The 24,609-nt window shown below is 40.7% G+C and overlaps 1 protein-coding gene and 1 long non-coding RNA gene across 23 annotated transcripts in view; one reads left to right on the forward strand and one right to left on the reverse strand.

Annotated features, from left to right (window-relative positions):
- Nucleotides 1–23,977, forward strand: part of CMSS1 (cms1 ribosomal small subunit homolog) — a 390,132-nt gene extending 366,155 nt beyond the window's left edge. For 14 of the 15 annotated variants that reach the window (XM_054246291.2, XM_054246290.2, XM_078352216.1 and 11 more), the window contains 6 exons: nucleotides 1,646–1,705; nucleotides 3,078–3,180; nucleotides 7,220–7,280; nucleotides 8,011–8,098; nucleotides 22,116–22,204; nucleotides 23,680–23,977. In XM_054246291.2, the coding sequence (XP_054102266.1) occupies nucleotides 1,646–1,705; nucleotides 3,078–3,180; nucleotides 7,220–7,280; nucleotides 8,011–8,098; nucleotides 22,116–22,204; nucleotides 23,680–23,763 (485 nt within the window). In that variant the 3' untranslated portion in view covers nucleotides 23,764–23,977. The remainder of the gene's footprint in view (nucleotides 1–1,645; nucleotides 1,706–3,077; nucleotides 3,181–7,219; nucleotides 7,281–8,010; nucleotides 8,099–22,115; nucleotides 22,205–23,679) is intronic. The other variant, XM_035274891.3, reaches the window with a different exon arrangement.
- Nucleotides 1–24,609, reverse strand: part of LOC103788426 (uncharacterized) — a 144,695-nt gene that overhangs the window by 42,918 nt on the left and 77,168 nt on the right. For 4 of the 8 annotated variants that reach the window (XR_013527691.1, XR_013527692.1, XR_013527697.1 and 1 more), the window contains 2 exons: nucleotides 8,311–8,453; nucleotides 3,428–3,516 (listed from right to left, as the gene is read on the reverse strand). This is a non-coding gene — a long non-coding RNA (uncharacterized LOC103788426). Of the gene's footprint in view, nucleotides 1–3,427; nucleotides 3,517–4,651; nucleotides 4,796–8,310; nucleotides 8,454–24,609 lie in introns of all 8 variants that reach the window. The other 4 variants (XR_013527696.1, XR_013527698.1, XR_013527695.1 and 1 more) reach the window with 2 other exon arrangements.

Below are 24,609 nucleotides of genomic sequence, written 5' to 3' on the forward strand. Positions count from 1 at the left end.
TGGGGAGGGAAAGGAAATACAGTAGGTTACTTGGAATACACTCCGGGAGGGGCATAAATCCCCTTGTATATATGCATATAAGGTAGATATAAATAATAACATATTGTTCCTATTTAGTATGTTGAGCCTCTGACTTGTTTTTGATTTGAAGTTGTTTGTGTCTGTGGGGCAGGAACATGTCTTTTCAATTAATATTGTGCACTGTACATTGTTAATGTCATACACATGGGCACTTCATTAGGGTTTCAAGGCTGGCGTCTCCCGGAGCTGATTAACCTCTCTGCTGTCTCCTGAGAGCTGCAGTGCAGTTTAGATTAGTGATTCCTACATGCCTATAGGCTGGCTGCAACGGAGTCACCCAGCAACTTTTTAAAAATCAGATTCCCAGGCTCACCACCAAGAGATTCTAATTCACTTTGCAAAAGAGACTCCATCCCAGGAATCTGTAGCTTCAGTTCTCCAGGTGAGTCTGATCATATCCAGGCTTGGGACATTATAGTTGTAAAGACCACCAAAGGCTCCACAACAATATAGGAGAAAACAGCTTTGAATTACTCACTTAATGGCTTCTATGTGCTGGGTCACAACATAAATTTTATTTTGGTCAGTCAAGACCCCTGTTTTATTTTAACGTGTTATATTGTCTTTTCTTGTATTGTTCTGCTGTGTTGTTATTTTGAGACGATTCCCATTCTTCCCTAATCCAAACTCTATTTTCCTTTCCTTATAGGCATTCACTCTAATATGATAGGCATTTTTAAATACATATATATAATCTTATAAACTATGTCATGCTGCGTAGGTATATACATATTAAATTGTACCTAAATGGCTTTGTGCTAAGGCTTTTATTCTGTTTCTTTCTTCACTTGACACTTTTTCCCGATGTGACTATGTAGTTTTATGCATATCTAGTTCATTGCTTCTAAATGCAACACAATATTCCAGTATTTCCATCTATCACTCATCCATTTTCCCAGATGTGGACACCTAGGTTGCTTTCGGCACCTTTCAGCACAAATAATGCCAGGATGACTATCCCTGTGTGTGTACCTTACCCAGACCACACAAGAATTTCTTTCCTTTATTTTACTTGAAATGAAATCATGGGATTATAGGGTATAAACATATTAATATTCCTACTTTCCAGAACATCTATACCAGTTTCTACTTCCACTTACAGTTCACAAGTTTACATCACCCTGCTTCCTCAACACTTGCTATTAAATATCTTGCCATTAGTTGCCATTCTGAGTGTGTAAAAAGTACATTATATTAATTTGTACTTCTCTGATAACTAGTGAGTTTGAATATCTTTACATAGATTTGTTAGTCATTTCATTTTGCATTTGTTGAGTGCCTATTTTATGAATTTGGAAAATAAAAGTGCTTCATTAATCTGCTGAGTGATACAGCGATCTCCTATTTCACTGCCCTAACAAATTATGGGCAAGTCTGTGACCAGTTAAAAGTTTACTTGTTGCTGCTGCTGTTTTAAATACAGGCAATACTTTAAGATATGTAATGGGCGTCCAATTCACTAATGTTTTACAACTGTATACATCACTCATAACTCACATACCATCTATTTGATTGTGTGTGTCTTCACAAAATTCTCTGTAAAGCATGTTTCTCCTATTTCTAGACTCCTGTTTCCTCAAGGCCAATGATTTGACTCACAGTCTTTCCTCATACCTAAAAGAAAGTAAGTAAACTTTGATTTTAATCTATTTAAACTTATTCTTATTTTGCTCTGGCTTTGGGAAATCAGGTTTCGGTCTCATTTTTGTTTATAACAAATTAGACCATTATTGCTCTAGGAATCCAGAGAATGGTGTTCTAGTCCCAGGTCCTCCACCAATTTGCTGTTTGACCTGGGACAAGGTCACTGAGTACTTCCCTCGACTTAATTTGTTATCTGAAAAACAGGGAAGATGGACTATATGATATCTGTTCCATCTGTGAAATTCTGAAATTCTGTTTGCATGTTTAGAACTCAGACCATGGCTAATGTGAAGCAATCTAATTTTATCTTTTCAAAATGTATACTTTGGGAGGCTGCAGAGGGACAGGGTCTCACTGTGTCTCCCAGGCTGGAGTGCAGGGGTGTGGTCACAGCCAACTGGAGGCTCCACCTCCTGGGATCACGCAATCCTCCTGTCTCAACCTCCCAAGTAGCTGGGACTATAGTTGTGCACCACCACAAGCTGCTAATTTTTTAAAATTATTTTTGGTAGAGAAGGGGTCTTTCTATGTTGCCCAAGCTGGTCTCAAACTCCTGGGCTCAAGAGATCTACCCGCCTCAGCCTTCCAAAGTGCTGAGATTACAGGCATGAGCTACTGTGTCTGGCCCTTCAATATGTATTATGTGTAGCCAGCAATAACTGAGTTATTCATATCAAGTGGTCATTTATTTATGGCTAGCGATGAAATTGTTTAGATAGAGAAATTTTTTATTCTTTCAAACTGCAAGCAGTTCTGATGACACTCAAGTTCATAAACCTTTCTCAGCTTCAGATTCAGAAAATGTTAATCTAGGTAATAACGAGAATCAACCTCACTAGATTATGAAAACAAAAAATCAGTGTAAGACCCCAAGATGATAAGAAGACCCCAAGAAAAAAGAAAATAAAAGACCCCAAGATGGCACCATGTCAGTATTTAATAAATGTTTGCTGTTGTTTAAATGTTTGTTCCATTTTATGTCTTATGTTGAATGTCCCTTTAAAATTTAACATGATTGAATCAGAATTTGTTTCCTATTTAATCGACATTGTCTTCAAGTATCAAACATAAATTAAAATTTCAAAAATGTAATATTCCAAAGCTTTTTACTTCATTTTAAAATCAGTCACATTTAAGGACTTGGCATGTGTGTTTTGTGTTATAAATTAATGATACTTCGTCTTAATCTAATATTTACAATAACCAGAAAATGGAATTATAATTGGAATTATAATGAACCATGCTCACTATATTTTATTTTGCTTAAACACTCAGCAGAGAAGAAATACTCAACTTGGGAGGTTGGCCTTGTTTTGCTGTATTTTGAATAACTTTTGTGGTCTTTTTTCCAGTTTGTCCTAAGTGGGTAAAACTTAGAAAAAACCACAGTGAGAAGAAATCGGTCCTGATGCTGATCATCTGCAGCTCGGCCATCCGAACCCTGGAACTCATCAGGTTGGAAGGTTCACCTATTTCATATCATAAATGTTTCTAAATAACTTCTGTGTGCCAAGCTATTATGTTCTATGTGCTAGAGATGTAGCAATACACAAAACAGAGTCCCTGCCCTCGTGGAATTTACATTTCAGCAGTGAAGACAGTTAATAAACAAACGAAAATATATTGGAATGTCAGATACGTTGATAAGTTACAAAAGCCGAAAATAAAGCATGACAAAGGGATATAAGTGGATCAGGACTACCTTTCAAAGGATGGTCACGGAAAAGCTTCTCTAAGGAGATGACAGTTTGGTCACAGACTTGAACAAAGTGAAGAAGGCCCAGCGGCTATCTGAAAGAAAACCATTCCAGGTAGAGGGGAGAGTAATCACAGAAGACCCTATTATAGGATTTTAAGGAGTTACTTGATCGAATCGTCATTTTAAACATTCACTTGGCTGCCATATGGAGAGCACACATTGTACACAGCAAGGGTAAAAGCAAGGAGATCATACCCCAAACAACCAGTTAGAAGAAAAGCGCTGACTTAAACAGTAACAAAAAAAGAGAAGCCAGGCTCATGCCTATAATCCTAGCACTTTGAGGGGCTGAGGTCAAAGGACTGCTTGAGCCCTGGAGTTCGAGACCAGCCTGGGCAACATAATAAGACCCCATCTCCATTATGAATTGAAAGAAAGAGAGAGAGAGAGAGAAAGAGTGAGAAAGAGAAAAAGAAAGAGAGGGAGGAAGGGAGGAAAGAAAGAAAAGAGAAGGAAGGAGAGAGAGAGAAAGAAAAGAAGAAAGAAAGAAAGAAGAAAAAAAGGAAAGAAAGAAAAGATAGAATACCATGGAATACACTTACCAAAACTTATGTACAGACAACATCATTTAAGGGATGCGGAAAACTTGAACAAACAAAAACGTGTACCATATTCTTGAATAGGAAAACTCAATATTGTAATGATGTGTGTCTTACTTAGGATAGCCTACAGATTTCACAGATTCCTAGTAAAACTCCAATATAATTGTTTTTTTAAACTGGATAAACTAGTTCTGAATTTTTATGGGAAAATACACAACTAAAAATAGGCGAAGAAATTCTGAAAAAGAATACCAATGAGATTATATCCCCAGAGATTACAAATTATGTATACATACACACACTTTCTCTCAAGAATTAAAACAGTATGTAACTGGCGCATGCATGACAGATCAGATAAGTGGAACAGAATTTAAAGCTCAGGAACAGACCCAAATGCATATGAAAATGGAGCATATGCCTAAGGTGACAAGTCAGAAATCACTAGGGAAAGATGGATTGTTTAATAAATGGTGTTGAAACAACTGGGTAGCCATCTGGAAAAATGAGGTTGGATTCATAGCTCACTTCTTATACCAAGATAAATTCCAAATGGAACAAAAATTTGAATGTAAAGATTATGTTTTAAAGATAATTTGTCAGTGCTTTACTAAGTGCTTTCACATACCTTTTCATTTACCATAGTTTTTGTAGAATAAACAAGAAGGCTTCCACTGATCAGTGGTAATATTCAGCTTTCAGAGAAGAGCCGTCAGAGTCAGACGGGATTCACTAGGACCAGCTCTCCCTGAGAGCCAGGCTCTGGGCCAGGCTTTGACAGGAGACAAAACAAAGGAAAATCCAAGTCAGGAAGAAAAAGGAACTGGGTCAAATAGACTAAGTGCAAATGTAGACTCTCAGTAGTTATTTAGAATGTTTTTTCTAAATGAACTAATCTAATCATGAGTTTAGAAAAGAAGTTGTTAAACTTTAATAGGTCCTTCAAACCCTCCTTTCTCCATCGAGGTGGGGACACACATTAAATTGTAGCATATACTCTCACAGTAAAGCAAAAGTGTTTCTTTCCATTGTTTCTGCTCTAAACATAATTGATCTTGAAGATTCCAACTGCTTCTGGGCAGCTGTACTTGCTGGTCCTGAAATCATGGGAATTCACACTGACTTTTCAGCGATTTGAAACTACCTCATTTCAGATTCAAAGGCTAAGGGCAAAGAATTTGGCCTGGAGGTGAACTCTTAAAATAAAGCTATCAAACTGATTTGAGCTTTTGTTGTAGATAAATTCCTTACCGAGGGCATAAAAGTACTGTGTTGTCACACTGCATTGACTATTTGCAGTATTTTTCTGCATCCTCGGTAATACTATGATCCATTTCAACGTTAGGTGATTTGCAAAAGGTGATTTCTGAGTAGGCCCAACAAGCCCTATTCATAAAGACTAATATTTAATAATCCTAACTTTTGTAAGATCTGTTCTCTTGAGAGCCGTGACTTATGTTAAATTGTCTTCCTGGTTAACCCTGCCATGGAGAAAGCCTATGTGTAAGTAAAAACTTGAAGGCAACATAATTTGTATAGCATGATTCACTGTTTTGCAAACTCATATGTTTTTACTGATCAATGTTTCTCAAAATATAATAATGATATATGAAGGAAAGTAGTAAACCCATGTTAGGTCTACCCTCAAATATCAATTAAAAGATCATTCGTTTATGCCCACTTCTTCTCAAAATGGAATTTTAGGGGATATATAGAAATACATTCAACAAATGAAAAGCAGGGTGTGAAAATGGAAGGAAAAAATAAAGAACAAGAAATTACGTGAAGCCAGCTAAAAATGATGCTCAAAATCATGTCTATAAGGCCCTGTTCAGTTGCAAAGGTGGCCCCAACTGGGGGCCTGCACCTTCCAACAGCCAGGATCTGTTGGGAACCATTATCAGCTGCCAGACTGATGACATTCAGTGGGTTTAGTGGGGGAGACAAAAGTTCCCTGAGAAATACAGCTCTTCCACCATGACATAGTGACAGCAGCATTCTCATGTCATCTGTACAACAAAAACCCAGGACAAATAATGTTCTGTGGCTGTTTATAGAGGAGCTGTTGGTGCCAGCTGAGGACCTGAGGAGAAAGGCAGGCATGCCAGGTGCCGCCAGCATCGTCTCGACCCTCGGAGCTGGTGGTCTGGATTGATTTAGATAGATCTAGCTTCCTGACTACCTAGAAACTAAATGGACTGCCTGTCCTACTGGTGTAAGCCAGAGACTGTAAAGTGACAGCTCAAAGGCACAAGTATTTTGCACCTAAAAAAATTTGGTATGAGTTGTCCGTATTTAAAATCAGATTGCACATATAAAAATCTAGATTTCTGGCTTCTCTAAAAATCAAAGGGTCTTAATCCCATAATCTCACATCATCATAACTGGCAAAGCTGAGCGCTGGTTGGGGGACACACACTCTCCAGTGCCCCTCCGTCCTCACACCTGCCTCCCAAATCACTTCACTCATTCATAATAACCCCCTGCCCTCATAGCTTTAATTCAGCCAGTCTGTTGTGTCAATAGTTTCTTCTTAGTTTTTTCCTTCCTTCTTTGCTTCCTCTTTCCCTTCCCTCCCCTCCCCTCCCCTCCCCTTCCCTTCTTTTTGGCCGAAGCTCCATTTCCACATATAAAATTTTATAGAGAAGCTTAGTCTACAAAGTAGATAAAAAGGGACAGCTCTGACAGAGGGAGAGAAGAGCCCTCCTCCTTCTTCCTTTCAGGCTCAACCCCAGCTTCCCCTCGTGGCCACCTCAGGCAGAGCTTTGTAGATGCCCTTGGCTCCACAGAGAATGCGCTCGCATCACCACTCTAAGATATCTCTTGCAACCAGATTTTGTGTGAGAACTGCACTGCATAATTGGAATATAAATTCTCTGCCAGGGACCTGAAATACGGGAATTCTGTATTGCAAGTGAAAGGCAGAGTCCTGTGTTTCAGTAATCAAGGAAGTTTAAGTACGGCTGGCCTTGTGCATGGCAGTATGAAGCCAACCCAGATATGTGTCTGAATAAAAGGCCACCCACTCTCATTGCAAACATGGGCTAACCTGAAAATCTCAGAATCTGTGTGTACATATGCACATATATACACACAGATGCACATATTCTTTGAATAAAGCAAGACATAATATTTAAGTCATCGTGGCCCAGAATGAGTTGGTTTTCTTAAGCATTCACCTATTTCTTTTCATTAGGTCAATGACAGCATTCAGAGGAGACAGCAAAGTTATAAAATTATTTGCAAAGCACATAAAGGTAAGCAGGGGCCTGTGATCCCTAAAGGCCTTTCCCAGACCTCAGTTGTTTCCTTTCAACCTCTTCTCCTAATCTCCTTAGCAAGTACGTTATTGAGTTCCTTCCTTATGTAACATTTAACAGCTTTTCTGTTTTTTTTTTTTTTTTTTTTTGAGACGGAATTTCGCTCTTGTTACCCAGGTTGGAGTGCAATGGCGCGATCTCAGCTCACCGCAACCTCCACCTCCTGGGTTCAGGCAATTCTCCTGCCTCAGCCTCCTGAGTAGCTGGGATTACAGGCACGCGCCACCGTGCCCAGCTAATTTTTTGTATTTTTAGTAGAGACGGGGTTTCACCATGTTGACCAGGATGGTCTCGATCTGTTGACCTCGTGATCCACCCGCTTCGGCCTCCCAAAGTGCTGGAATACAGGCTTGAGCCACCGCGCCTGGCCTCTGTTTCTTTTAATTCTATCCCTCCTCACACCTACCCCTGCCACCCCACCTATGGCAGTCAGTACTGCCATGTTCCATCCCTGTATAGAGCCTGAGGTTTGACCCTTTGATTGCTTGAGGATTCACCAGTTTTCTAGGGATATGCTCATCTCTGCCCTGGAAGTTGATACTGTACAAGGGTAGCTCCATTTGCATTTCACTTTCTTAACTTTGAGATAAAATGCTCTAAATTGGTGTAAGATTGCACTTTCTTAATGACTTTTCCTTTTCTTCCCTTCTCTTTAATCTTGGAACAGGTCCAGGAGCAGATGAAGTTGCTGGAGAAGCGTGTGGTACACTTGGGTGTAGGAACTCCAGGGAGAATTAAAGAACTTGTTAAACAAGGTATGACGAGGACAGTGATACTCTTGCCCAGGGCTGTGAGTGTTCCTTACCCATACGTGAGTCTCAGCAACTAAATCTGGGATATACAAAAACCAGACCTCTGCGTTAATTCAGGAATTGGAAACTCGGCCGTTAAGCTCTGAAGCCAACCAGCAAGTATAACACAATAAGGAATTATAGGGGCTGTGGCAAACTGAAATACATGTACCCACCTGAACAGCCAATGTCTAGTTGCCATAAGCAGGATAAGCAGGTTAATGGATCCGCATAGCCTTCATGCAGTGTCCAGCCGCTGCATGAGTTGAGCATTTCCCTCTTACTCCACTGAGTCTTGGGGAGACTCCCATTTCGAGAGCTGGTAAAATAAAACAAAATGTAGGAGGGGACTCAAGATGGCACTGTGAGAACAACCCAGGATTGGAGCCCGCGTTGAATTCGCAAACGGTGAGTCAGTGCTGCATTTCCAGACTGATCTTTGTTGCCCACAGAACGGGGAAACTCCCAAGTATAAAAAGACACGGGACGCCAGGCAGTAGGTCTGCCTGGCGAAGCCGGCAGCCGGGGCGGCGGCGGCCGGCCCTACCCAGCAATCCCCATGGGGCGCGCTTGTCCGGGTGCCTTGTTGAACCGGCAACCTGAGACTTGAGAGGGCTGGACTTGAGACTGAACGAGACTTGCACAGTGGCCCAGCCCAGGGGATTGCAGGGACAGATCGCTTGGGACACCCAGTGGGACGAACAAAACCGCGATTTCAAACTATCCCGGGCAGACGGTCCGAGACACTCTGTGGGGGAGGGGCGTCCACCACTACGGAGGCAACCTGCCCCAACTGATATACACGCCCACTGCTGAGGCAGCCTGCCGTTGCTGAGGCAACACGCTACAATGAAGAGACTCCGCCGCAGGGCGTGGCGGAGACCACAGCAGAGCCGGCAGGAACAGCACGAATCACACAACAGCAGGGCGGAGCCTCGGCAGCCAAACAGTGGCTAGTCTGCCTTTGAGCTGGGCAGGACACCTGATCGGACATCCAAAAATAAAGCCCAAACCCCTCAACACAGAGCATTTGAGAAAAAAAAAAAGGGTTGTTTAATGAGCTGTGTTGCAGCAGAATCAAACATAGCAGCCTAACAGCCCTGAATGAACAACAGAGTGCACAGCTCAGCAATTAAACCCCTATAAAGTACAAACTGTCTCCTCAAGCAGCTCCCTGACCCCTCTATATCCAAAAGACTGTCATTAGGCAGGCATCATCCTGGGACAAAGAGAGCAGAAAAAGAAACTGGTAGCATCCCTCGCTGTGCCACGGCTACTAGAGGTGCACCCCAGACAAGCAGGGTCTGGAGCGGACCTCAACAGTCGTACAGCGAAGGGGCTAGACTGGTAGAAGGAAAACCAAGCAACAGAAATACTTCATCATCAACATTCTGGGTGTCCACTCAGAGACCCAAACGAAAAGTCAGCAACTACGCAGACGACCAGCAGACAAATCCACAAAGATGGGAAGAAACCAGCGCAAAAAGGAGGAAAACACCCGAAACCAGAACACATCGCCTCCTAGAAAGGACCAAAACTCCTCACCAGCAAGGGAACAAAGCTGGACGGAGAATGACTGTGACGAAATGACAGAATTAGACTTCAGAAGATAGATAATGAGAAACTTTTGTGAGCTAAAAGATCATGTATTAAATCAATGCAAAGAAACTAAGAACCTTGAAAAAAGATTTGAAAAAAGATTCGAGGAAATGATAACAAGAATGGATACCTTAGAGAGGAATATGAATGAATTAAAGGAGCTGAAAAACACAATTCGAGAACTTCGCGAAGCAAACGCAAGTTTCAATAGCCGAATTGACCAAGCAGAAGAAAGAATATCTGAAGTCGAAGACCAACTCAATGAAATAAAACAAGAAACCAAGATCAGAGAAAAAAGCGCAAAAAGGAATGAACAAAGTCTCCAAGAAATGTGGGACTATGTGAAAAGACCTAACCTACGTTTGATAGGTGTACCAGAAGGGGACGAAGAGAATGAATCCCAGCTGGAAAATACTCTTCAGGACATCATCCAGGAAAATTTCCCCCACCTAGCAAGACAAGCCAACACTCAATTGCAGGAAATACAGAGAACACCACAAAGATATTCCGCAAGAAGAGCAACCCCAAGGCACATAATTGTCAGATTCAACAGGGTTGAAGCAAAGGAGAGAATACTAAGGGCAGCCAGAGAGAAAGGTCGGGTCACCCACAAAGGGAAGCCCATCAGACTCACAGCAGATCTCTCGGCAGAAACACTACAAGCCAGAAGAGAGTGAGGGCCAATATTCAACATTCTTAAAGAAAAGAACTTTCAACCCAGAATTTCATATCCAGCCAAACTGAGCTTCAGAAGTGAAGGAAGAATAAAATCCTTTGCGAACAAGCAAGTACTCAGAGATTTTGTCACCACCAGGCCTGCTTTACAAGAGCTCCTGAAAGAGGCACTACACATAGAAAGGATCAATCAGTACCAGCCATTCCAAAATCACACTGAATGCTAAAGAGCTTCAACATAATGAAGAATCTACAACAACTAACAGGCAAAACAGCCACTTAGAATCAAAATGGCAGTATCAAATTCACACATAACAATATTAACCCTAAATGTAAATGGACTAAATGCACCAATCAAAAGACACAGACTGGCAAATTGGATAAAAATCCAAAACCCATCAGTGTGCTGTATCCAGGAAACCCATCTCACATGCAAGGATACACAAAGGCTCAAAATAAAGGGATGGAGGAAGATTTACCAAGCTAATGGAAAGCAAAAAAAAGCAGGAGTTGCAATTCTCATCTCTGATAAAATAGACTTTAAAGCAACAAAGATCAAAAGAGACAAAGAAGGCCATTACATAATGGTAAAAGGATCGATACAACAAGAAGAGCTAACGATCCTAAACATATATGGACCCAACACAGGAGCACCCAGATACATAAGGCAAGTTCTTAATGACTTACAGAAGGACTTAGACTCCCACACAATAATAGTGGGAGACTTTAACACTCCACTGTCAATACTAGACAGATCAACCAGACAGAAAATCAACAAGGATACCCAGGGCTTGAACTCAGACCTGGAGCAAGCAAACCTGGTGGACATTTACAGAACTCTCCACCCCAAACCCACAGAATACACATTCTTCTCAGCACCACATCACACCTACTCTAAAATTGACCACATAATTGGAAGTAAAGCACTGCTCAACAAATGCAAAACAACTGAAATCATAACAAACAGCCTCTCAGACCATAGTGCAATCAAGTTAGAACTCAGAATTCAGAAACCGACCCAGAACCACACAGCTTCATGGAAACTGAACAACTGGCTCTTGAATGTTGACTGGGTAAACAACGAAATGAAGGCAGAAATAAAGAAGTTCTTCGAAACCAATGAGAATGAAGACACAACGTGCCAGAACCTCTGGGACACATTTAAAGCAGTCTCTAGAGGAAAGTATATAGCAATAAGTGCCCATATGAGGAGAATGGAGAGATCCAAAATTGACACCCTATCGTCAAAATTGAAAGAGCTAGAGGAGCAAGATCAAAAAAACTCAAACCCCAGCAGAAGACAAGAAATTACTAAGATCAGAGCTGAGCTGAAGGAGATTGAGACACGAAAAACCCTTCAAAAAATCAATAAATCCAAGAGCTGGTTTTTTGAAAAGATCAACAAAATAGACAGACCACTAGCCAGATTGATTAAAAAGAAAAGAGAGAACAACCAAATAGATGCAATAAAAAATGATAAAGGGGAAATCACCACAGATTCCACAGAAATTCAAACCATCATCAGAGAATATTACAAACAACTCTATGCACATAAACTAGTAAACCTGGAAGAAATGGATAAATTCCTGGACTCCTGTGTCCTCCCAAGCCTAAACCAGGAGGAAGCTGAAACTATGAATAGACCAATAACAAGGTCTGAAGTTGAGGCAGCAATTAAGAGCCTACCTCACAAAAAAAGCCCAGGTCCAGATGGGTTCACAGCCGAATTCTACCAGACACACAAGGAGGAGCTGGTACCATTCCTTCTAAAACTATTTCAAACAATCCAAAAAGAGGGAATCCTTCCCAAATCATTTTATGAGACCAACATCATCCTGATACCAAAACCCGGCAGAGACCCAACGAGAAAAGAAAACTTCAGGCCAATATCCATGATGAACATAGATGCAAAAATCTTCAATAAAATATTGGCAAGCCGACTGCAACAGCAAATCAAAAAACTTATTCATCATGATCAAGTAGGATTCATCCCAGGGATGCAAGGCTGGTTCAACATACGCAAGTCTATCAACGTAATTCACCACATAAACAGAACCAAAAACAAAAACCACATGATTATCTCAATTGACGCAGAGAAGGCATTTGACAAAATTCAACAGCCCTTTATGCTAAAAACCCTCAATAAACTCGGTATCGATGGAATGTATCTCAAAGTAATAAAAGCTATTTATGACAAACCAACAGCCAATATCATACTGAATGGGCAAAAACTGGAAGCATTCCCTTTGAAATCTGGTACTAGACAAGAATGCCCTCTCTCACCACTCCTATTCAATATAGTACTGGAAGTTCTAGCCAGAGCAATCAGGCAAGAAAAAGAAATAAAGGGTATTCAAATAGGAAAGGTGGAAGCCAAATTGTCTCTCTTTGCAGACGACATGATAGTATACCTAGAAGACCCCATCGCCTCAGCCCAAAAACTCCTGAAACTGATAAGCAACTTCTGCAAAGTCTCAGGATATAAAATCAATGTGCAAAAATCACAAGCATTCGTCTACACCAATAACAGACTTAAAGAAAGCCAAATCAAGAGCGAACTGCCATTCGCAATTGCTACAAAAAGAATAAAATACCTTGGAATACAACTCACAAGGAACGTAAGGGACCTCTTCAAGGAGAACTACAAACCACTGCTCAACGAAATCAGAGAGGACACAAACAGATGGAGAAACATTCCATGTTCATGGTTAGGAAGAATTAATATCGTGAAAATGGCTATACTGCCCAAAGTAATTTACAGAATCAACGCTATCCCCATCAAGCTACCATTGACTTTCTTCACAGAACTGGAAAAAACCACCATGAACTTCATATGGAACCAAAAGAGAGCCCGCATAGCCAAGTCAATTCTAAGCAAAAAGAACACAGCGGGGGGCATCACACTACTGGATTTCAAACTATACTACAAGGCTACAGTAATCAAAACAGCATGGTACTGGTACCAAAACAGAGATATAGACCAATGGAACAAAACAGAGGCACCGGAGGCAACACAACATACATACAACTATACAATCTTTGATAAACCTGACAAAAACAAGCAATGGGGCAAGGATTCCATGTTTAACAAATGGTGTTGGGAAAACTGGCTAGCCATGTGCAGAAAGCAGAAACTGGACCCCTTCCTGACACCTTACACTAAAATTAACTCCAGATGGATTAAAGACTTAAACATAAGACCTGGCACCATAAAAACCCTAGAAGGAAATCTAGGCAAAACTATCCAGGACATAGGAGTAGGCAAGGACTTCATGAACAAAACACCAAAAGCATTGGCAACAAAAGCCAAAATAGACAAATGGGACCTAATGAAACTCCACAGCTTCTGCACGGCAAAAGAAACAGTCACTAGAGTGGATCGGCAACCAACAGAATGGGAAAAAATTTTCGCAGTCTACCCATCTGACAAAGGGCTGATATCCAGAATTTACAAACAACTCAAGCAGATTTACAGGAAAAAAACAAGCCCATTCAAAAGTGGGCAAAGGATAGGAACAGATACTTTACGAAAGAAGACATATATGAGGCCAACAATCATATGAAAAAATGCTCATCGTCACTGGTCATCAGAGAGATGCAAATCAAAACCACATTGAGATACCATCTCACGCCAGTTAGAATGGCGATCATTAAAAAATCTGGAGACAACAGATGCTGGAGAGGATGTGGAGAAAAAGGAACACTTTTACACTGTTGGTGGGAGTGTAAATTAGTTCAACCATTGTGGAAGACAGTGTGGCGATTCCTCAAGGCCTTAGAAATAGAAATTCCATTTGACCCAGCAATCCCATTACTGGGTATATATCCAAAAGACTATAAATCATTCTACTATAAGGACACATGTACACGAATGTTCAGTGCAGCACTGTTTACAATAGCAAAGACCTGGAATCAACCCAAATGCCCATTGATAATAGACTGGATTGGAAAAATGTGGCACATATACACCATGGAATATTATGCAGCAATCAGAAATGATGAGTTCGTGTCGTTTGTAGGGACATGGATGAATCTGGAAAACATCATCCTCAGCAAACTGACACAAGAACAGAAAATGAAACACCGCATATTCTCACTCATAGGTGGGTGATGAAAAATGAGAACACATGGACACAGAAAGGGGAGTGCTAAACACTGGGGTCTATTGGGGGGAAAAGGGGAGGGCCTGTGGGAGGGGGAGGTGGGGAGGGATAGCCTGGGGAGAAATGCCAAATGTGGGTGAAGGGGAGAAGAAAAGCAAAGCACACTGCCATGTGTGTACCTACGCAACTGTCTTGCATGCTCTGCTCATGTACCCCAAAACCTATAATCCAATAAAAAATTAAAAAAAAAAAAAAAAAAATGTAGTTTCCATGAATGTAATGTAGGCATTGCATAATATTTATTCCCAAATGCATTTCTCTTTTAGCACTTTATAGAAAGTATTCCAGTAGCCGAAGAACTTGCTAACCTGCCGATGACCTTATTACCACTTCTACCTACCAGGCAGATTTAATTATTTCTTTTCAACACTTATTTCCAAATTACTTACACACTATATAATAGACCCTTTTTTTTTTTGAGACAGAGTTTCGCTCTTGTTACCCAGGCTGGAGTGCAATGGTGCGATCCCAGCTCACCGCAACCTCTGCCTCCTGGGTTCAGGCAATTCTCCTGCCTCAGCCTCTTGAGTAGCTGGGATTACAGGCACGCACCACCATGCCCAGCTAATTTTTGTATTTTTAGTAGAGATGGGGTTTCACCATGTTGACCAAGATGGTCTCGATCTCTTGACCACGTGATCCACCCACCTCGGCCTCCCAAAGTGCTGGGGTTACTTACAGGCATGAGTCACTGTGCCGGCCAATAGACCTTTTTTTAAATAACTGTCTGGAACTATTCTCAGAAAGCTTTTATATATCTAAAAGTAATGCGTCTATCAGTGTAGCAACTCATTGTAGAGATGGTCATTTGCCAGAGAGCCACTAAAAGCTAAAACTACTGTCGTTTCTCTCCAGATGTAAATCATCCAAGGTTAGTTGAACCCACTATATGCAGAGTTGTGTACAAATACCAAGAAGTAACAATTTGGCTGCCCCTGACAAGGAAGGGAAACAATACTTTTGAGTTCCTACCTGTATGCAGTGACACGCTTGACACCCTTAGGTATGTTATCTCATTTAGCACTCAAGGCATTCTTACAGGCTAGCCTTTTCCTTATGAGAGAGAACTGAAACTCAGAAGGTTAAGTCACCCTCCCCGAGGTCTATCAGTCCAAGCTTTCCTGGTTCTCCTGATTCAGCTGAAGAACTAAGTGTACATAGACTGAGCTCAACAACATGAGGCAGTCAATGCCAAGAGCCAAATGAGCAATTCTAAGTCCTACAAGGGTTGAAATGAGAAAGAGATCGTTACCCTGGCCTGAATCTGCAGGGCAGGGTCTTCAACTGATCTGTGAAGTGTGGGGAGGATTGAAATAGGCAGCAGGGGTGTCAGGGGAGCATTCATGAATGGGAGAACAGCCCAGTGAGATTCTCGGAAAGCAGGCATGTGATATACACATGGTATATCACAAGGAATTGATGGGGAGGCAAAACAGTGTTGCCGTTAAGACGCCCTGTGATGGACTCAGACCTCCAGATTCAAATCCCAGGTCCGGCAACTTCCCAACTCTGTGACCTTGGCAAGTTACTTAACCCTTCTCAGCCTGTTTCTTTGTGTGAATGACACAGATAGTAATAGTGGCTACTTCAAGGCTTGTTATAAAAACAAAACACCAATAAAGAGCTTACCACACTAAGAGTCACACCCTAAGCACTTAACAAATATTAGTTATTTATTAAAGAGACCAACTTTCTTGCTTGGAGACTTTGTGGGCTATAGTAGCAGGTGATTAAATTGGAAAGAAATTGGAGGGAAGTCCTTGAATAGTAAGCCAAGGAGTTTGGGTTTTTGTCTTGTGGACATCCTATAGCATTTGAAAGTTATGGAACAGATCAGAGGCACCAGGCTTTCTATGAGACAGAGCTTTGGGAGTCATTGGCTGGGTATCAGGAGAGGCTAAGGATGGACTCTTGGGTTGGTTCCCGTTTCCTTAACAGCTTTTAGCTAAGGATTCACCACCAACCCCTTCTGGAATACAGATTTTTTTGTGTGTCACCAGACTCCCGCAGCCCCCATTCCATGCAACAAGAATATGCTCCCCTCTGTATTTAAAACAAAAAGAGGGCATTAACAAGGATATCCAGGACTTGAACTCAGACCTGGACCAAGCAAACCTGATAGACATTTACAGAACTCTCCACCTCAAATCCACAGAATATACATTCTTCTCAGCACCACATCACACCTACTCTAAAATTGACCACATAATTGGAAGTAAAGCACTCCTCGGCAAATGCAAAACAACTGAAATCATAACAAACAGTCTCTCAGACCACAGTGAAATCAAGTTAGAACTAAGAATTCAGAAACGAACTCAGAACCGCACAGCTTCATGGAAACTGAACAACTGGCTCTTGAATGTTGACTGGATAAAGAGTGAAATGAAGGCAGAACTAAAGAAGTTCTTTGAAACCAATGAGAACGAAGACACAACATACCAGAATCTCTGGGATACGTTTAAAGCAGTCTCTAGAGGAAAATATATAGCAATAAGTGCCCATATGAGGAGAATGGAGAGATCCAAAATTGACACCCTATCGTCAAAATTGAAAGACCTAGAGGAACAAGATCAAAAAAACTCAAAACCTAGCAGAAGACAAGAAATAACTAAGATCAGAGCAGAACTGATGGAGATAGAGACACGAAAAACCCTTCAAAAAAATCAATAAATCCAGGAGCTGGTATTTCGAAAAGATCAACAAAATAGACCACTAGCCAGATTAATAAAAAAGAAAAGAGAGAATAATCAAATAGATGCAATAAAAAATGATAAAGGGGATATCACCACAGATTCCACAGAAATTCAAACCATCATCAGAGATTATTACAAACAACCCTATGCACATAAACTAGTAAACCTGGAAGAAATGGATAAATTCCTGGACACTTGTATCCTCCCAAGCCTAAACCAGAAAGAAGTCGAAACCATGAATAGACCAATAACAAGATCTGAAGTTGAGGCAGCAATTAAGAGCCTACCACCCAAAAAAAGCCCAGGTCCAGATGGGTTCACAGCCGAATTCTACCAGACATACAAAGAGGAGCTGGTACCATTCCTTCTGAAACTATTCCAAATAATCCAAAAAGAGGGAATCCTTCCCAAATCATTTTATGAGACCTACATCATCCTGATACCAAAACCTGGCAGAGACTCAGCAAGAAAAGAAAACTTCAGGCCAATATCCATGATGAACATAGATGCAAAAATCTTCAATAAAATACTGGCAAGCCGATTGCAACAGCACATCAAAAAGCTTATCCACCATGATCAAGTAGGATTCATCCCGGGGAGGCAAGGCTGGTTCAACATAAGCAAGTCTATAAATATAATTCACCACATAAACAGAACCAAAGACAAAAAACACATGATTATCTCAATTGATGCAGAGAAGGCCTTTGACAAAATTCAACAGCCCGTTATGATAAAAAGCCTCAATAAACTAGATATTGATGAAGGTATCTCAAAATAATAAAAGCTATTTACGACAAACCAACAGCCAATATCATACTCAATGGGCAAAAACTGGAAGCATTCCCTTTGAAATCCGGCACTAGACAAGGATGCCCTCTCTCACCACTCCTATTCAATATGGTACTGGAAGTTCTAGCCAGAGCAATCGGGAAAGAAAAAGAAATAAAGGGTATTCAAATAGGAAAGGAGAAAGTCAAATTGTCACTGTTTGCAGATGACATGATTGTATATCTAGAAGATCCCATCGTCTCAGCCCAAAATCTCCTGAAACTGATAAGCAACTTCAGCAAAGTCTCAGGATATAAAATCAGTGTGCAGAAATCACAAGCATTCCTATACACCAATAACAGACTTTATAAAGAGAGCCAAATCAAGAACAAACTGCCATTCACAATTGCTACAAAGAGTATAAAATACCTAGGAATACAACTGGGAAGGTAAAGGACCTCTTCAAGGAGAACTACAAGCCACTGCTCAACGAAATAAGAGAGGACACAAACAGATGGAGAAACATTCCATGTTCATGGTTAGGAAGAATCAATATCATGACCATACTGCCCAAAGTAATTTACAGATTCAACGCTATCCCCATCAAGCTACCAATGACCTTCACCGAATTGGAAAAAAAAAAATCTTAAACTTCATATGGAACCAAAAGAGAGCCCGCATAGCCAAATCAATTCTAAACAAAAAGAACACAGTGGGGGGCATCACACTACTGGACTTGAAACTATACTACAAAGCTACAGTAATCAAAACAAAACAGCATGGTACTGGTACCAAAACAGAGATATAGGCCAGTGGAACAGAACAGAGGCCTCAGAGGCAACACAACATATCTACAACCAATCTTTAACAAACCTGACAAAAACAAGCAATGGGGATAGGATTCCCTGTTTAATAAATGGTGTTGGGAAAATGGTTCAGCCATGTGCAGAAAGCAGAAACTGGACCCCTTCCTGACACCTTACACTAAAATTAACTCCAGATGGATTAAAGACTTAAACATAAGACCTAACACCATAAAAACCCTAGAAGAAAATCTTGGCAAAACCATTCAGGACATAGGTGTAGGCAAGGACTTCATGAACAAAACACCAAAAGCATTGGCAACAAAAGCCAAAATAGACAAATGGGACCTAATGAAACTCCACAGCTTCTGCATGGCAAAAGAAACAGTCATTAGAGTGAATCAACAACCAACAGAATGGGAAAAAAATCTTTGCATTTCACCCATCTGACAAAGGGCTGATATCCAGAATTTACAAAGAACTAAAACAGATTTACAAGAACAAAACAAACAAGCACATTCAAAAGTGGGCAAAGGATATGAACAGACACTTTACAGAAGATATACATGAGGCCAACAAACATATGAAAAAATGCTCATCATCACTGATCATTAGAGAAATGCAAATCAAAATTACATTGAGATACCATCTCACGCCAGTTAGAATGGTGATCATTAAAAAATCTAGAGACAACAGATGCTGGAGAGGATGTGGAGAAATAGGAACACTTTTACACTGTTGGTGGGAGTGTAAATTAGTCCAACCATTGTGGAAGACAGTGTGGCGATTCCTCAAGGACCTAGAAATAGAAATTCCATTTGACCCAGCAATCCCATTACTGGGTATATATCCAAAGGATTACAAATCATTCTACTATAAGGACACATGCACCCAAATGTCATTGCAGCACTGTTTACAATAGGAAAGACCTGGAACCAACCCAAATGCCCATCAATGATAGACTGGACAGGGAAAATGTGGCACATATACACCATGGAATATTATGCAGCCATCAAAAACTATGAGTTCATTTCCTTTGTAGGGACATGGATGAACCTGGAGACCATCATTCTCAGCAAACTGACACAAGAACAGAAAATCAAACACCGCACGTTCTCACTCATAGGCAGGTTTTGAACAATGAGAACACATGGACACAGGGAGGGGAGCATCACACACTGGGGTCTGTTGGGGGGAAACGGGAGGGACAGCAGGGGGTGTGGAGTTGGGGAGAGATAGCATGGGGAGAAATACCAAATGTAGGTGAAGGGAGGAAGGCAGCAAATCATGCTGCCACGTGTGTACCTATGCAACTATCTTGCATGTTCTTCACATGTACCCCCAAACCTAAAATGCAATAAAATAAATAAATAAATAAAAGAAAGAGAGGAAGGGAAAAAGCAAAGCCATCCAGACTACTGAAATCAGATCTCTACAGAGCTGTGAGACCTCAATATGAAGGCTTATTTCATGTGGCAAAATCATTTAAGGAGCTATTTTTTTTAATAATATTAATGAAAATAATTTTTATTTCTGATTCTAATTGGATGAATGGTTTAATGTTCATTAACCACAGGTATTTAGCTACAAACAAAGTGTTTAAAGAGAATAATCCCAGCATCCTAAAAGTGGAAAATCTAACAAAGTGATACCTAGCTGTTTATGACTTAACAAGCTGTTTATATGTTTGATATATAAGGAGAGTTTCCAGACATTGAAAGATATCCCATGACACTAGGATGTGTACAATTACAGACAATTGTGTTATTTTAATTTACTAGTAAAGGGAATTTTCTGACTATAGGATTCTTTGAAAAATGCAAAAATATACAGAGAAGAAAACAAGTCACTTTAGAGGCAATCTCTTGTTAATAATCAATAGATTTCCTTTCAGTCTTTTTTCTATACATCTATGTTTATTTTTATACGAGAGAGATTTATTATACAGCATCTCATAACTGTATAACCTGCCTTTTTCACTTGCTATATCTCATGAGGACTTACTTTCCTTGTCATGAAGCATGATTAATTTTTTATTTGTATAGCTACACAATATTCTGTTGTGAATTTTTTTTTTTGCAATTCTATTATGGTAGACTTTGGGTTGTTTCTAAACTTTTACTATTATAAATAACACTGCAATGATCATTTTTGCAAGTAGCTATGTTTACATTTCTGATGTTTCACTGGAACACGTCATAGAAGGAAATTTATTTTATCAAATAAAAGCATTTTGGCCGGGCACTGTGATTCACGCCTGTAATCCCAACACTTTGGGAGGCTGAGATGGGCGAATCACTTGAGATCAGGAGTTTGAGATCAAATACAAGCATTTTGAAGCTGTTATTATATTATGCTCAGTTTCATTCCAGAAAGGCTGTACCTATTTGCTTTCCTGCCAGCAGTTAGGTTAAGGGAAGACTGATGATCAACTGATTGTCTTTACCATTTTACCATTTTAATTTTAATTTTGCAGTTTTTAATAACAGGTATTTGAATGATAAAAAGCATGAATAAGTATTAGGGGTAAAGAGGAAAACATTTAAATACTACAGGGGATAGCTGAGGGGAAGAGCCACAGGAGAGGAAGGCTGCAGGCACTGTTTTCACTAGGGACGTGGAACAGCTTGGAGCAGAGGCAAGAACTGACTGTATGCCCAAGTGTGAGCCCGCTGAAGACTAGACAATCCCCGAGGTCCCCTTCAGCCTTCACAGTCCATAATTGTCTTCTAGACAGGACAGGAAAACCGAGAATGGAGTCATTAAGTGATTTACCAGCCTCATCAAAGGATAGCTCACTTTCAACAGAGCCCATTCATCTCAACTTCCTTTTCTGCCTAAAATGAACCTCCCAGCCCTGTCCTCATCTTTCTCCCCACTCACCTCCTCAGAGCCATGCAGACTCCATGGACTCGACTCCTCTGAAAGGCAACTACCCCAAACTGTAGGATTTAGCTTAGCAAATGCCTGTCAGGAATGAGACTACACCTCTGGGACTTCATGAAATGGAGGCCTGGCCAGCGTGTGAGCATTTGAGGAGCTTAGGAAGAGCAGCTTCTCTGCTTTCCTCAGAAGGAGTGATAAGATGGTAAGAAGAGCAAGTCTCAGAGTGGTGCATTTGTTTTCCATCAGGGAAGGGTGGCACTGAATGTGCAGAGATTCGTTACTGGGGGAAAGGACAGCAAATGAGACAAAAAGCAACCCGAAGAATAAAAAATCATCTTAACAGGCTTATGTCATGAGGTCTTTACTGCAGCAGCTCTCTCCCTGTCTCTTTCAGGTGGCCTTAATTTGAACCCCTTAAAATTTCTGGTTTTTGACTGGAACTGGAGAGATCAGAAGTTGAGGAGAATGATGGACATTCCCGAGGTACCACGTAACCAGCAGTTGCCTTTAATCATTTTTTTTTTTTCAACTTGAACTTGGGTTCAAACACAATAAGAAAGTCTTTGACATGAGGAGCCAGCACATTTTAGATTTTGAAATAATTTCTGCCTTTTAACTCTGAGCTAACTATAATCATAGAGGCCGCCTGGCCCCCTTACACTTAACTATATCCTTTTCATGTGTTTCATGAGCATCTGCTCTGTTGCTCCTTAAATGATCAATGGCCTCTCCTCACTAGGGACCATTCTGAGAAACAAGATGACCTGAAGGACCTGCACTTTTCCCATGCCTTTCTTTATACACACACTTGTCTTTGTCTTTCATTCTTACATGTGCACTTTTGGCTGGGGTTGGTGGAGTGGGGACACAAACTTGCCTCTGCCAGCATCTCCACATTCCCAAAAACCCACTTACTTAATTTAGAAAGATATTTTTGTTTCATGGGGTGGGAAAATTTTTTGCTGTCTCAGTGGATTAGAATTAAATGATTGAATGTCTTTATGGGCACAGCATTAGCTCATTATATATTTCAAAAGCAATCTATTATCATAGTTGATTATTTCAGTTATAATCTTAAATCTGACTTATCTACTAGGTTTCTAATTCTAATAATGAGAAATGTCCAAAAACGTCTTGTCACCCATAGTTACTTTTATTGTGTTGCTGTCATTCTTAGCATTTATCCCTAAGGTTATAAAATCCTATACTGAACTATTGTATATAATCTTGTTTACAGAAAGCACACTGGAATCCTTGAAAAACCTTTGCATAGCATTTTATTTTGAATGTCTACAAACATAAGGGCACTTTAATGAAACTGATGTTTTATATAGTACTTCTTCCTTCATTTACGTAAATATTTTAATTCTGACAGGCATGGTGGCTCATACCTGTAATCCTAGACCTTTGGAAGGCTGAGGTGGGAGGATTACTTGAAGCCATGAGTTGGAGACAAGCCTGGGCAGCAAAGCAAGACCCTGTCTCTACAAAATAATAACAGTAATAGGCCAGGCACAGTGGCTCACACCTGTAAACCGAGCATTTTGGGAGGCCAAGGCAGGTGAACAACCTAGCCAACAGGGCAAAACCCCATCTCTACTAAAAATACAAAAATTAGCCAGGTGTTGTGGTGCATGCCTCTAATCCCAGCTACTCGGGAGGATGAAGCATGAGAATCACCTGAATGCAGGAGGCAGTGATAGCAGCCAAGATCGTGCCACTGCACTCCAGCATAGGCAACAGAATGAGACTCTGTCTCAGAATAATAATAATAACAACAATAATAATTTTTTTTTAAATTTCAATTCTGAATCAAATGTGTGTTAGGACTTTTGCCCTCTGTGATTCTGGCCATAACAACTGGGTAAATGTTAGGGAGTCCTGATGGTTGAATTTATTCATCAAGACCATTCTGGCTTGACCTTAATCTTTTTTTTTTTTTCTTTTCTCTCATTTAGGTAAGAAAGGAGGTATTCGAACTTCTGGAAATGGGAGTGCTCAGTCTGTGCAAGTCAGAATCTTTGAAACTGGGCCTTTTCTAAGTCTGGGTCTTAATGAAGATCCCAGTTTCCACAGTAGAAGTTGCATCTTATTTAATGACTCTGATATATTGCAAGAACCCAGTAAATATCAGCAAATAGTTTATGTTAAGTGTGTCCGCAGATGGATCACTGGAATGAGGGGATTTCTGAAACAGAAATGAATCTGTCCTTTTGACAACCCTCTTGTATAATAAAATATCACTGGCTTGTGTGTGATTTTTGTTGAGCCGGCTGATTCTCTCACCAACTGGCTTCTGATGTAACTGTGCAGGAGAAAGGGAAGAGCAGCTGTGTAACCTTAGGCAAGCCCCTTAACTCTTGAGGCCCATCTCACCAGCTCAAAGTGGGAATTTCTCATACAGCATTGTTGAGGATTCCAAGAGATAGTACATGGGGAGCAGATTTGTAAACACTGAGGCATGGTCCCAGCAAAAGGGGTGGCAGATGTGTTAGTCCATTCTCACATCGCTATAAAGAATGACCTGAGACTGGGTAGTTTATAAAGAAAAGAGGTTTAGGCTGGGTGCAGTGGCTCATGCCTGAATACAGCACTTTGGTAGGCCAAGGAGGTAGATCACGAGTTCAGGAGTTCGAGACCAGGTTGGCCAAATGGTGAAACCCCATCTCTACTAAAAACACAAAAATTAGCTGGGCATGGTGGCAGGTGCCTGTAATCCCAGCTATTTGGGAGACTGAGGCAGGAGAATAGCTTGAACCCAGGAGGCAGAAGTTGCAGTGAGTCGTACTCCAGCCTGGGTGAAGAGTGAAACTCCGTTTCAGAAAAAAGGTACGGGGGAGGGAAGGAGTTGTTAATTGACTCACAGTTTCACAGGCTGTATATTGGGC

Source organism: Callithrix jacchus, chromosome 15 (assembly GCF_049354715.1).
Source record: "Callithrix jacchus isolate 240 chromosome 15, calJac240_pri, whole genome shotgun sequence".
NCBI lineage: Eukaryota > Metazoa > Chordata > Mammalia > Primates > Cebidae > Callithrix > Callithrix jacchus.